The sequence below is a fragment of the Lissotriton helveticus genome, chromosome 5_1 (genome assembly GCF_964261635.1).
Source record: "Lissotriton helveticus chromosome 5_1, aLisHel1.1, whole genome shotgun sequence".
Lineage (NCBI taxonomy): Eukaryota > Metazoa > Chordata > Amphibia > Caudata > Salamandridae > Lissotriton > Lissotriton helveticus.
This window is the reverse complement of record NC_136065.1, coordinates 1,532,805,850-1,532,818,938: the sequence shown is the minus strand read 5'-3', so window position 1 is coordinate 1,532,818,938 and position 13,089 is coordinate 1,532,805,850. Positions and strand designations below refer to the sequence as shown.

The following is a 13,089-nucleotide window of genomic DNA, read 5'->3' as shown; positions in this document are numbered from 1 at the left end:
CCCTCCACCCTGTCCCCGTTCGTTTAACTCTGGCGAGAGCGGGAGCCGCTGCAGTGTTTGAGCAGCTGCATGCTGCGCGCTCCCCGCATCCTCGGGCGCGCGCTCTCGCCAGTCTCCCTCCGCTGACTGCGTTCCTCGCGTGCACGCGCAGTGCTTCCCCTTCACGCCCCCTGCCTGTGCGGCGCGAGCATTGTCCACCTCTCGGCCACGCTCTCCTCCGGTTCCGCCCCCTGCCCCGACTTCACCGCCTCTCCTGGGCTCCCCTCCATCCGCGGACTCGTAGCCGGGGCTGCTCCTGCGTTGCGGCCAGGGGGACGGTCGGGCGACCGCACTAGGAGCCGAGAGGGAGCACAGAGCAGGGACTCCCAAAGCAAGGACCACCCACCGCACCGAGGACCTGCTCCCTGAGCGCAGCGCCTCCCCACCAGCTTCAACCAGCATCCACAATGCAAATGCGGGAATAAATAAGCCAGCGACCGCTGCCCGTAGTGCCTGAGCATCCGCCTCGCAGTGAGTAAAGACCTTCGTGTGGCCAGCAAGACACCACATTCCAGCCTACCAGTGGCCAGAAGCCTCCTAGCCACTGCGCAGTGTGCATCCTTCCTGTCAGTGCCAATGGCAAGTGATGTGCCCGCCTTTGACCTGCGTCCGCCGTGCCTGTGACCAGCGAGTGACCAGACCATCCTTCTCACCAGCTAGTGACCAGCGTGCAGCTGCATACCTGGCACCGGTGATGACCCAGCCTGTGATCAGTGACAGGCTTCTGATTGGCCACTGGGCAACCTGCCTAGGACCAACCAGCAATTATCGATAGTTAATGGGTCAGCAAACAGTGCCAGACGCCTGGACAACTCTCGCTACTCTACTTTCAGGTGACCAGTGACCAGCAGTCCGTGCCAGAGTTCAGTCTGCCAGTGAACAGCCATTGCGCCAGTCTGCAAGTGATCCGCTGCGTTGGCACCAACCAACCAGTCAGCACCCTGTGCCATCCTTACCTGTGCACTGTGCCAACCTGTTCCTGCCATTGCAGAGCCCAGTGATCAGTGTCCCGTCAACCTCTCATCTGTGCCAGCCACTGCCCCCCATCCTCCAGCCTCCAGAGAGCACGGCTCCTCCAGACGTCTCTAGGACCCGTCTCTGCTCAGCCGGCCGCGCCGGGCCCTGGCATGGCGGCCCCCGCCGTGGGGCAGTACCCTTGCCCGCTACTCCTGGACATGGACCAGCAGCGCTTCCTTCAGAGCCTGAGCTCAGGGGAGCGGAACAAGTTCCTCCGGCGCTCCTCCGGCAGCCACCTGGGCATGGATTCGGACCCACGCTGGGACCCTGGCAGTGACTCCAACCCGGGCTCTGGAGACCCCCAGCTCGCCCACTGCAAGGCTCCACCAAAGCCTCGCGCCCCCCACCGACTCCGTAGGGTCCGCGGGCCCTCGCCCAGGCTGCTGCCCGACGTCCGTACCATCTTCGAGCAGCCCCAGGACCCACGGGTGCGGGAGGAGACGGGCGAGGGCCACCTCTTCCAGGCCTACTACAGCTGGCAAGGCTGGTGCGACCTGTGCGGGGGCCAAGTACAGCGCCGCGCGCTACGCTGCACCAGTAAGTACAGCGCCGCGAGGCGCCTCCATACAGAGTTGTATTTGTCACACTGTTCTTACATGTCAAATTCCCGGAGTTAAGGGTCCGCGACAGATCTGCATAGATTTTGTTTATTTCAGGGGTTTTATTTCCACTTGTACCATTATGGCTACTTCACGGCGCTAGCTCAGCTCCTCAAGTAGATGTTCAAATAACTAATAGCAAATGGGCCTTGTTAAATGTCCAGGGTTTGCCAGAGCGCCCCATTAGCTCGTCTAACCGACAACTTACTTGTACCAGGACAAAGGTTTGTTATGCTCACAAGAAGAACGGTTCATTCATACACCATTAAATCAACACAGCTCCCAAAATGTTTCTCTTGTGCTCACTAGTGATCGTTTATTGGCACTGAAAGGCTGACTGGTTGTGTCGCTCTGACTTATTCGAACCCTGCCCCAGGGTTGTACACAGTGCTCAGAGGCGGCCCTATTAACCTAACTAAGTTCCTTCACCAGCGCTTTCCACTGAGCAATCGGTGCCAGATCCAGGTGCAAGGCAGAGCGCCCTCTAGCGCTCGGGAATGCATTACTTTAAGCTGCCCTGTGATGGGCCCTTGCACTTAGGCACACCAGGTGTAAGTCTTGGGCAGCCAGATGCCAATAGCGTCTGGCTGCATTCTGTATGTGCCGTGCGAATAAGACTTCCAGAGAAACAAAAACATCTATCACAAAATGAGGGCATTTAATGCACTTTAGGCATTAGATTAGCCCACAATCCAATCAGTTACTAAACACTGCGACTGTCATGGAGTGGTGAATAGACTCTCTTTTCTCTGTCTACACCTAACCCCTCTCAATTCAACTGAAAGGGGACCTGTCCTGGCAGGTGGAAGTAGGCCATCCACTTAGGGGTGGGGCCAAGGCTCATTTGAATATGGCCCACGACTGTAGCGGTTCAGAGGAGCTAAAAACAATGGACTGGAATGGGAGTCATGGCACCTTCCCACACCCAACAATGGTAATAAATAGCAATTATTCTCTGATTATTTGTATATATGACATATAAAGATTATCCCCATTCATCTAGCATATGATTGCACGCTCTCCAGTGACACATGCTGAGGACATGCTGATGTAAAGCCTCACTTTATGTCTCGCGATACAATTTGGACAGACATTAGGAGAATTTACAATACTTTGTGAGAGGGTCGTGTACCTGGAGCAGAGCCATACGCCAAGCTAGCCCCTGGGCTCTGCCCCGTCCACCCCCGGCCCTTACTAGGATAGCGCCCTGGGCGGAGATAAATGTGGCGCCCTTGCTGATGGTAGTGAACATACTGAGGCACCCGGGCACCCCTTGTGTGTTCACTGGTCAGTCCCTGGCTGAGCGGTGACTGGTCAATGAACACAAACCTCTCCGGACCTCCCCCAACTCACCTAAAGCGTCCATAGCTTAGCTGCCCCCTAATCCCGATGAGGGTATTGTTTGTGTGTGTCAGTAGGGGCGAGAAGGGGGAGAGAGGGCAAGGAAGGGAGCTTATGGGGTGTTAAAACATCGCCCACGGTATAATGAAGGACCACAGAGTAACGAGTAGCAGAGACGCAGATCAGGCTGGAGCAAGATGAGAGGGGCGCTGCTGTTTGCACATCCCCAGAAGATTGGCGCCCTGGGCTTGCGCCCAGGTGACCCATGCCAGAACCCAGCCCTGCCGCTCCTCTGGCATTTCAGAGTGACTTGCCCGGTGAGAAATCACCGCTTTCATGGGCGGCTCTAGGCTCATGGCTGCCCTGGGCAGGGAGCGTAGGTAGGGGGCCCCGGAAGAGGGGGTCCGGGCGGAGCGCGCAGGCCAGTAAAGAGGGTAGGGGGTCAGGGTGTTTAGAAGTGGAACAGAGCCGGAGGCTGCCAAATCCCTGCCAGGGGCCACCACGCAAATATGTATCCATCCTCAGAGGATTATTATATTAAGGATATATATTGGCGTGGTGGCCCCTGGGGTTTGGTGGCCCTGTGCAGGTGCACAGCTTGCACATGCCTAAAGCCGGCCCTGCCGCTTTCCCTACAGGTGACTGCATCTCGCATCCCATCGTCTGCCAGACGCACATGTTCAGCTAGGGTGCACTTTATTACACATGCACATCCTGCCATTTGTCACTTTCAGAACATCGTGACAATAATGCACTGTGCAGTGCAGGCCTCTGATTGCATCATGCAGTGCATTCATCCAGTGCCTTCGCGGCACAATGCATCGTCAGTGACTACTATGCTATCTCTCAAGCAATGCACGGCACGTCATTAAGCTACTACACTATGCCATGCACATGTAATGCCGCCATTGCAATAAGCTGCAGCACGTGTGTCACATCACTTCGGTGACTTGCAAAGCAGGTGCCATGACGACAATGACGCGTAATGCATGGGCCAGGTTATGTCCTGCTTCTCGTGACCACCACATAGTGCAATTTTGACACTGCAGTCCCAGGCTGCATGATATGTCTTGAATGTATCACTCTGAGTACTTGTCAGAGCGTGAAACACATTGGGACGTTACACCATTCTGCGTGCAATCCATGGTGGGTACCCAAGGGCGTAGCTTCGGGGGGGGGGGGTGTTTAGGGTGGTACACCCCCCTAATCAATGTATTTTCCAGTGGTGGCTGGTAGGGAACGGGGTGGGGAAAGGTGGGGGGGGTTAGGAAAAAATAAAATTTACCTGGTGGTCGCTGTCACCAGCTGCCGCCTCTCCGACGCACGCGCCAGGAAGCACCCAGGTCCCCAGACTCCCTATGGTTTGGCGCTTAGAGAGGGACTGGGAGGTTGCGATTGTTCTCCATCCAAGGTGTTCAATGCAGCCTGTGGAGAACATGCAAAGTGTGCATGATGGTTTAGCCGGCCCACGATGGCCGGCCAAAGCGTCATCAACGCTTAAGATGCAGCCACCACTCCTCCGGCCTCGATGTCACAGCAGCCCGGCCCGCCCTAACTTAATCTGGCTGCAGTGTAGCTGCAACATTAAAAATAAAATGATAACGTTCTGTTATCACCATTTTATTTTTCCTTTGCACTTCTTTAAATCAGTGGGGCAATGCTCCTCCGCCTTAGCGGAGGAGCCGCTGTTGGTATTTTCTAATAAATAGTCAGATACAGGTGCTTTCATTCGGATAACGTAAGGGGTCTGTCGGATTTCACATGAGATTTTTACATTCCCATACTGACAAAAACACACACACACACACACACACACACTCTTCTCTGTTTTGAAGATCTAAAAAACATGTTGGTTAATTTGGAAAACAATGAGTTTTAATCCCTTCCGTGCTCCCGTCTGTCGTTGGCCTTCGCGAGCACTACCTGGCTGGTGCTGCGAACGGGCAACGGCCGATGTGGCCCCGCCCACTCCTTAGAACTCCCACACTGCGCCTAAATAATGGCCACGGTAAACGGGTTAAGTTACCTTAACAATTCCCACTCCTCTCCCTTTCCACTGCCCCTTAAGCCCCTCTCATGCTGTGCTGCTCATATAACTTATTTTAACAAAATATGCCAGCGTGATTGTTGTAAAATGTGATGCTATCGCCGCCCCAATCTTACCAACCAAGCTACGCCCCTCTGGGTACGTACTTGAAACTTGGGTCAACAACATTTGCAGGTGGACTCACACAGAAATTACATCAAACCCTTCTCTAACGCCATATGTACAAAGAGGACATTCCACTTTACTCTCATTTCTAAATCCCATTTGTGATATTGAAAACCTACGGTTCCCCATCTTATGAATCCAGACTGTCACGTCTTCTACAAAACCAGAATGTTACTACTTTCTGAATCCAAATAACTGACTAACTTATCCACCACTCAAATTACTTTCATATTTCACTATACTAATTCAACACTAATCCTCTATGGGTTCCAGAGTACCGTGCTTAGTGCCAAAAAAAACGATTCAACGCCTTGTCAGGGGTAGTAAGCGCTATATAAATGCAAATACCATACAATACTTCTAAGAATCCAGAATGTTACTACTTCTAAGAATCCAGAATGTTTCTTCTTCTAAGAATCCAAAATGTTAGTCTATGAATCCAGAATGTTACGTCTAAGAATCCAGAATGTTACTTCTAAGAATCCAGAATGTTCCGTCTAAGAATCCAGAATGTTACTTCTAAGAATCCAGAATGTTACTTCTAAGAATCCAGAATGTTAATTCTATGAATCCAGAATGTTGCTTCTTCCAAGAACCCAGAATATTACTTCTACAAATCCAGAATGTTACTTCTTCTAAGAATCCTGAATGTTACTACTTCTAAGAATCCAGAATGTTACTACCTCTATTAATCCAGATTACTTCTTCTAAAAATGCAGAATGTCACTTCTTCTACAAAACCAGATTGTTTCTGCTTCTAAGAATCCAGAATGCTACTTCTACGAATTCAGAATGTTATCACTTCTACAAATACAGAATGTTACTTCTTCTAAAAACCCGGGATGTTACTTCCTCCATGAATCCAGACTGTTTCTTCACACCACATGTGTTTTTTCCCTGCTAAATTGAGCTCGGTGATGAAAAATAACAAGACGTGAACCCAACATTATTTGCAAAAAACGGGACACTCAGTCTTGGTATGGAATGTAGCTTGGGGTGTTAGATCATGCTAGCACAACGGACCCTTGATGTGTGGTATGTATTCCAAGGTAGCTCAGCCGGTTATGTTGCTGAAATAAAGTGTTTGATTAAAATTCCATTAAAGGTCACTAAACTTTGGGTCCTAACATGGACTCTAGAGTTGCAGGTTTTTAATGGCCAGCCATGTCCCAGAGCTTTTCTTGGATGGCAAGAGCATGTTGGCATTACCAGATGGACAAATTGGCTACTGCTTCGTTACCACAACATCTCCTGGTCCTATATGTAAATAGCGGTGTCTCTACAACCTGGACAGGAGGCAGAGAAAGGGAAAATGTTCCATGATTGCATGAAAGCGGTCAGGATGTGGATGACCATGAACTTATTAAACTCCAGCAAAACGGAGGTCCTCATTTTTAGCAATAATGACAACTTTTGGACGCCAGACTGGTGGCCAGAAGAACTAGGGACTCTCCCTGAGCCAACTAGGAAAGCAAAAAACCTGGGGGTCGTAGTCAACAATAAACTTACCTTTGGGGACGAGGTAAATACAGTTGTCTCTGCTAGTTTCTATCTTCTTAGAATGATTAGGAAAATAATGTAATTCTTACCAGCAGACAGTCAAAGGATAGTGATAACATCTCTAATCCTGTCGCGTGTGAACTAGTAGAACAGCCTCTACTTACACATACAAAGGAAACACTTAAACAAGCTCCAACTCATGCAAAATGTGGCAGCCAGACTGCTGACCGGGACACCAAAGTTTGTTTCTGTCACAAAAGAAATAAAAAGACTACACTGGATCCCAGTCAAACAATGGATTCAATTTAAATCCCTGTGTACGGTTTTCAAGGCCCTTCAAGGAATAGGCCCGGACCTCCTGAAACGGCGTTTTCAGTGGTACATCCCCAGAAGAGCTCTTCGCTCCTCTGGAGCCAAAGGGGTGATAATACCCCCAGCTAAAAAAGTCAACAGGGGTGGTAGAAGCATCATCACATGTGCCGCAAGTGCATGGAATGAGCTTCCTTTCCATCTTAGGAATGCCACTGAGCAGATGACATTTAGGAAAGGACTGAAAACCTGGCTTTTTGCTACATAGGTCATCACATACCTCGCTGATCGGAAGGCAGTAGCTAGCGCCAGGACACCCTTGGGTAACCGTTGCGCTTAAGAAATTATATTAACATTGCATAACATAACACACTGACCAGTGTCACAATCTCTGCGGTGTTGCAGGGAGGCTGCACTTACTTTTGCCCCTGATGGTCTCTTCATACTGAGGATGTTTCTGGTCCACAGACACACTCACTAGTGGCCTGGATGGCACGTCTAGTCTCCCAGCCTGGTCCCAGCTGGGCAGTGAATGGGATCGTATCGCTCCAAGGCGTTGGCAGGTGTGGGTCTTCAACAAATTGGCTCCAGACGCCCATCATTTATTTTTCAGGACAACTGGGTTGCATGTCCAGGTCCAGTCAACCCCAGAATTTATTTTTTGAGTCTTTTTATCTTTGGGATCAGTCAGTGTTGAGACAGAGCACCTCAGCTGACTCTCTACAAGGACCCTTGGATCAAACTGGCTTGGGTTGGCAGGGAGTGAATGACAGACCCAAGCCAGATATCAGCAAAAGACCACCATATTTCAGCGTACAAGATGTTGGCAGTAACCAAAGGGGTCTAGTGGGGAATACGCCATTGCATTCAGGCATCTCTCTAAGAGATATCTCACCCACTCTTAATACAGTGTCGCTACATGCACTTGGGTGAGAGAAGGGTCCTGCTCTGGGGAGTACACAGATGTTAAAGACAGAGGATCGGTTTACTGCTCCCTAATGTTAGTTTTAAAATTCTGTTCCCATATACGTACTTTTCTATCAACCAGGCTGTCACTGGGTGTCCTAGGCCAGGAAGGGTGGCATCTGTAAATGTCCGGGCTCAAACTGTATCTTCTCGTGTTAGTACCTTAGAGCACCCTGGTGGTCTCAGAGGGACCACGTGATGAAAAGAAACCAAGGAAACTTTCAGGGCAAAAAGCCACAAATTACAGGATGGAACACCTGCAATAAACCAGTGTTTTTTTCCTGGACGCCGGTATGTTCCAGACTTACACTCCAGGAGTTGCCGACAGTAGTTGGAACCGTGGCTTCCCCAGTATAGGTTGAGGTGTCCATTGTAGGTTTCGGAGAGTCATAAACTGTGGTAGCTCCATAAAATAGATTTGAGTACAGTGAAGCTCAGTGGAAATAATCTACGTACTCATAGGTTATCCAGCAGACTTGGCCTTTGTAACCCTGCGTTCAGTTCTGTGACTGCACCAGATCTGTATGAAGTGCAGTATGCAAGTATGAATCTCATGTAGTGCTAGGGAGTTTCGAGGAATCTTTGAATTTGCCTTTCCCGTTTGTTTTTGCTTTCCATATCCCTTTCCATATCCCTTCTTCCTTCCACTTTCCCCTTTCCCTTTCTACGTTTTCGTTGCATTACTTAAACTGTAGCTGAAGATGTGCTCTGTGACCTGTCTTTCACCATTTTGATGTCACAACTCAACTGTAATAACTTATTCTATAATATGACATGCAGTCAATCAATCAATCAATCAAGTCATTTATAGAGCGCACTACTCACCCGTAGGGTCTCAAGGCGCTGGGATGGGGGGGGTGCCGTTACTGCTCGAACAGCCAGGTCTTGAGCTTCTTCCTGAAGGAGAGGTGGTCTTGGGTCAGGCGCAGGTCGGTCGGGAGTGAGTTCCAGGTCTTGGCAGCCAGGTAGGAGAAGGATCTTCCTCCTGTTGTCGCTCTTCGGATGCGGGGGACGGCGGCGAGGGCGTGGCTGGTTGATCTGAGGAGGCGCTTGGGAGTGTAGAAGTTGATCCGGTTGTTGAGGTAGCTCGGGCCTTGGTCGTGTAGGGCTTTGTGCGCGTGGGTGAGGAGACGGAAGGTGATTCTCTTGTTGACCGGGAGCCAGTGCAGATCTCTCAGGTGTCCGGAGATGTGGCTGCGTCGGGGGATGTCGAGGATGAGTCTGGCCGAGGCGTTCTGGATCCGCTGGAGTCTCTTCTGGAGCTTGGCGGTGGTTCCGGCGTAGAGGGCGTTGCCGTAGTCCAGTCGGCTGGTGACGAGGGCCTGGGTGACCGTCTTCCTCGTCTCGGTGGGGATCCACCGGAAGATCTTACGTAGCATGCGCAGGATGTTGAAGCAAGACGAGGAGACGGCGTTTACTTGTCTGGTCATGGAGAGGGAGGAGTCCAGGATGAAGCCCAGGTTGCGTGCGTGGTCCGTCGGTTTGGGTGCGGTGCCCAGGGCGGGGGGCCACCAGGAGTCGTCCCAGGCGGAGGGCGAGGAGCCCAGGATGAGGACCTCCGTCTTGTCCGAGTTCAGTTTCAGGCAGCTGGTCGTCATCCATTCGGCTACATCTCTCATCCCTTCGTGCAGGTTGGCTCTGGCGGTGGTGGGGTCGTTGGTCAGGGAGAGGATCAGCTGGGTGTCGTCGGCGTAGGAGATTATGTTGAGGTTGTGTTGGCGTGCGATGGCCGCGAGGGGGCTCATGTAGACGTTGAAGAGGGTGGGGCTCAGTGAGGATCCTTGGGGGACGCCGCAGATGACTTTGGTGGCCTCTGACTTGTACGGTGGTAGGCGGACTCTCTGTGTTCTTCCGTCGAGGAAGGAGGTGATCCATTCCAGTGCCTTGTCCTGGATTCCGATGTTGCCGAGGCGCTGTACTAGGGTGCGGTGGCAGACAGTGTCGAAAGCCGCGGAGAGGTCCAGGAGGATGAGGGCCGCTGTTTCTCCGTTGTCCATCAGAGTTCGTATGTCATCGGTGGCAGCGATGAGGGCGGTCTCGGTGCTGTGGTTCGCTCGGAAGCCAGACTGTGAGGGGTCGAGGGATCCATTCGTCTCGAGGAAGGCGGCCAGCTGTTTGTTGACGGTCTTCTCGATGACTTTGGCCGGGAATGGGAGGAGCGAGATGGGACGGTAGTTCTTGAGGTCGGTGGGGTCCGCTGTTGGTTTCTTGAGTAGAGCGCTGAGTTTGGCGTGCTTCCAGCTCTCGGGGAAGGTGGCGGTGTCGAAGGAGGTGTTGATGATGTCCCGCAGGTGGGGTGCGATGACAGCGTCGGCCTTGTTGAAGACGTGGTGAGGGCAGGGGTCAGTCGGAGATCCGGAGTGGATGGAGTTCATTGTGCGGATGGTGTCTTCGGTGCTGATCGGAGTCCAGGTGCGGAGGGTGGTGGTGGGTGGCGTTGTTGCGGTTGTGGCTTGCGTTGGTTGGTTGCTGAAGCTGTTGTGTATGTCCGCGATCTTGTTGTGGAAGAAGGACGCGAGGGAGTTGCAGAGGTCTTGCGACGGGGTGATGTCATTGTTTCCGGCGTTGGGGTTGGAGAGCTCTTTCACGATGTTGAAGACATTAGTGACATTGACGCAGTGACATTAGGTGATGTAAAAATAACCTATCACAAAACTCAGGCCAAATACAAGTGCTACAGAATTTATCTTCGCATAACTGCAAAGGAAGCTTCCTCAAACCTGATATGACAGGCAATGAACTTACACGGTTTAGAAACTACAGATAGCACAATGCTTAGGAAGCATAGTACAGCATAACAGGGAATGTAGGAAGTATAAGAAATTGGGCTATTGGTTGAGGGAACAGCCACAAAAGTCACTAAATTAACCTGTGTATAACTCTCTGGTAGCTTGGCTCAAAGCAGTCAGGCTTAACTTAGAGGCAATGTGTAAAGTATTTATGCTGCAGACAAATATTAAGAAAGTGAATATACAACACAAGAAAAATCACAAACTTATTTACAAAAATGCAGTAGATGTTAATAAACAAAATGATACCAGAATGTCAAAAATCAAATCAGACAACCCAGGGATATGCAATTTCAAAGTTTTAGGTAAAAATAACCCCTAAAAGTAGAAAGCGCCACTCACAGTCATCTGGTCACACTAGACTGGGAGAAAGTCACAAGTTCAAGCTGAGCGTGATGATATACGGGTCGGATACTGTAACCAGGTTAGTCCCACTGAAAATGTACACTTTGAGTCCAGCACAAAGAGTTCCATTGGCAGTGGAGGAGGCAGCAAAGAGCAGGGAGAGCATTGCGGATGGTCGTCGCTGTAGTGCAAAGAGCAGGCCTGGGATCACATCAGTCACTGTAACACGATGAGATAGTTGGGCACCATGGATGGTCAATGCTGGAGCTTTGCGTTGGTGGTCACCGCAAACTGTCGTAGCTGTAGTACAAAGAGCAGTTCTTGATTTGCTGGTGGTTGCTGTATCATGAAGAGCAGGTCTCATTGGAACTTCACATTGGTGTTTGTCATGGGCAGCAAAGTTTAGTCGCAAATAGGTCAGTTCGCGGTCACAAAGAGCCCAAACTTCCGGATTTCACTTTTTCTTTTTTGGAGGAGCTCATACTTATGCCAGCCAGGGGGAGCTCCTCTAGGAGATCAGGAACTCACTTCAGAAGAGGCAAGCAGGGCTCAGGCAGGTCCAGTTGCAAGGAAACCTGTGGAACTTGTTGTGTTCCTGTAGCTCAAACAGGAGGTCAGCCAACTGACCCTTGCAGTCACTCAGGGTTAACCTGGGATGAAGGTAAGCGGGTCTAGTCTTCCTTCTCAGACAGCAAGGCAGTCCTCTGGCAGCAGGGCAGTCCTTCTTCTCTAATGTCCACAGGTCTAGACGCATTCTGAAGAGTGGCTCTGGAAGTCTATAATGTATACTTTGTGACAGCATTTGTGCGGGAATATTCCCTGTACTTCCTCCACATCTGGTTCTACAACGTTCTTCACCTTTCAAGGCTCCAAACTGTCTAGGAGTGACAAAATCAGGCAGGTCTGGAGCCCGATTCCCTTGTATGGGCAGGAGGCAAAGCCCTTTGAAGTGTAAGTGAGACTGGGTACAGTTCCTCCCTCGGTCATCCTGTCAGGATGGCCCATCCTGTCACCTGAGCTCCCTTTATCACTGCCTGAGAGCAATACATAAAGCCCAACAGCAGAGCCATTCACAACCAGGTGACTCAGGACAGTGGCAGAAGGCACAAATGGTTGGAACAAAAATATGCCAACATTCTAAAAGAGGCATTTTCAGATTTGTGACTTACAATCTGACTGTACCATTAAAGAAGATTATTTAAAAGTACAATTAATTTGAGTCTAAACAGCATAACACTATCTGCTCCCAATGCAAAGTTAATAATGTACAAAGGGCAAGAGGGGAATTTGCGCATTAACAGTGTACAAATATCTGAGAGTTAGTGGAGTTCTCTAGTTAATGCTCAAAGGAAGAGATATAACCCTTGCCTAAAGTTATAACCACTGACAAATACAATTTGTCTGAGTAAATAATCACTAAATTCTCTACCTGAGCAATACTAGCTATGTGTATATAGATCAAATAAACATAGAGCACACTTGGATACAAAATCAGTAGATATAAAGCAAATATTTTCTTTAGATCTTCTTTTATTTCTTCGTTTTTTTTCAGTCACTCAGTACCAGTATTTTCAAAATATAATGTTTGTTCTCATATGCCAACACGTGTTTCGTCCAGCTTTACAGCAATTGGACTTCATCAGGGCATTTAGAATCAATAATCTGTATATTGGCGAAACCAAGAGATGAGTTTGATACTTAAAATCCTAGGCCTTCTAAAATTCGGTCCTGACAATATCTGGTGACTCAAAACCGTAGTACCGATAACGAACTGATAATCCTCCGCTATAGTTAGCAATCTGTTGTATTAAGTACGCTTTATCCTAGGTTAAAAGAACAAGATATCAAAAATCGATCTGTTCAAATATATTCAACTCAGCACTTCGGGAGTCAGCATGGTACCGGCGTCTAGCAAAGTTAGCACATATTAAATGTAGTAAGGTAACCCAGTGTTAGGAAATGTGAGAGACCA

General features: G+C 49.9%; 1 protein-coding gene and 1 long non-coding RNA gene across 2 annotated transcripts in view; one reads left to right on the top strand and one right to left on the bottom strand.

Moving 5' to 3' along the window:
* Positions 1-13,089, bottom strand: part of LOC144755537 (uncharacterized) — a 338,243-nt gene that overhangs the window by 57,873 nt on the left and 267,281 nt on the right. The window lies entirely within an intron of this gene.
* The window catches only part of RASSF5 (Ras association domain family member 5), a 353,379-nt gene continuing 340,531 nt past the window's right edge, over positions 242-13,089 (top strand). The window contains exon 1 of the mRNA XM_078644571.1: positions 242-1,593. Within this exon, the coding sequence (XP_078500697.1) occupies positions 1,167-1,593 (427 nt within the window). The 5' untranslated portion in view covers positions 242-1,166. The remainder of the gene's footprint in view (positions 1,594-13,089) is intronic.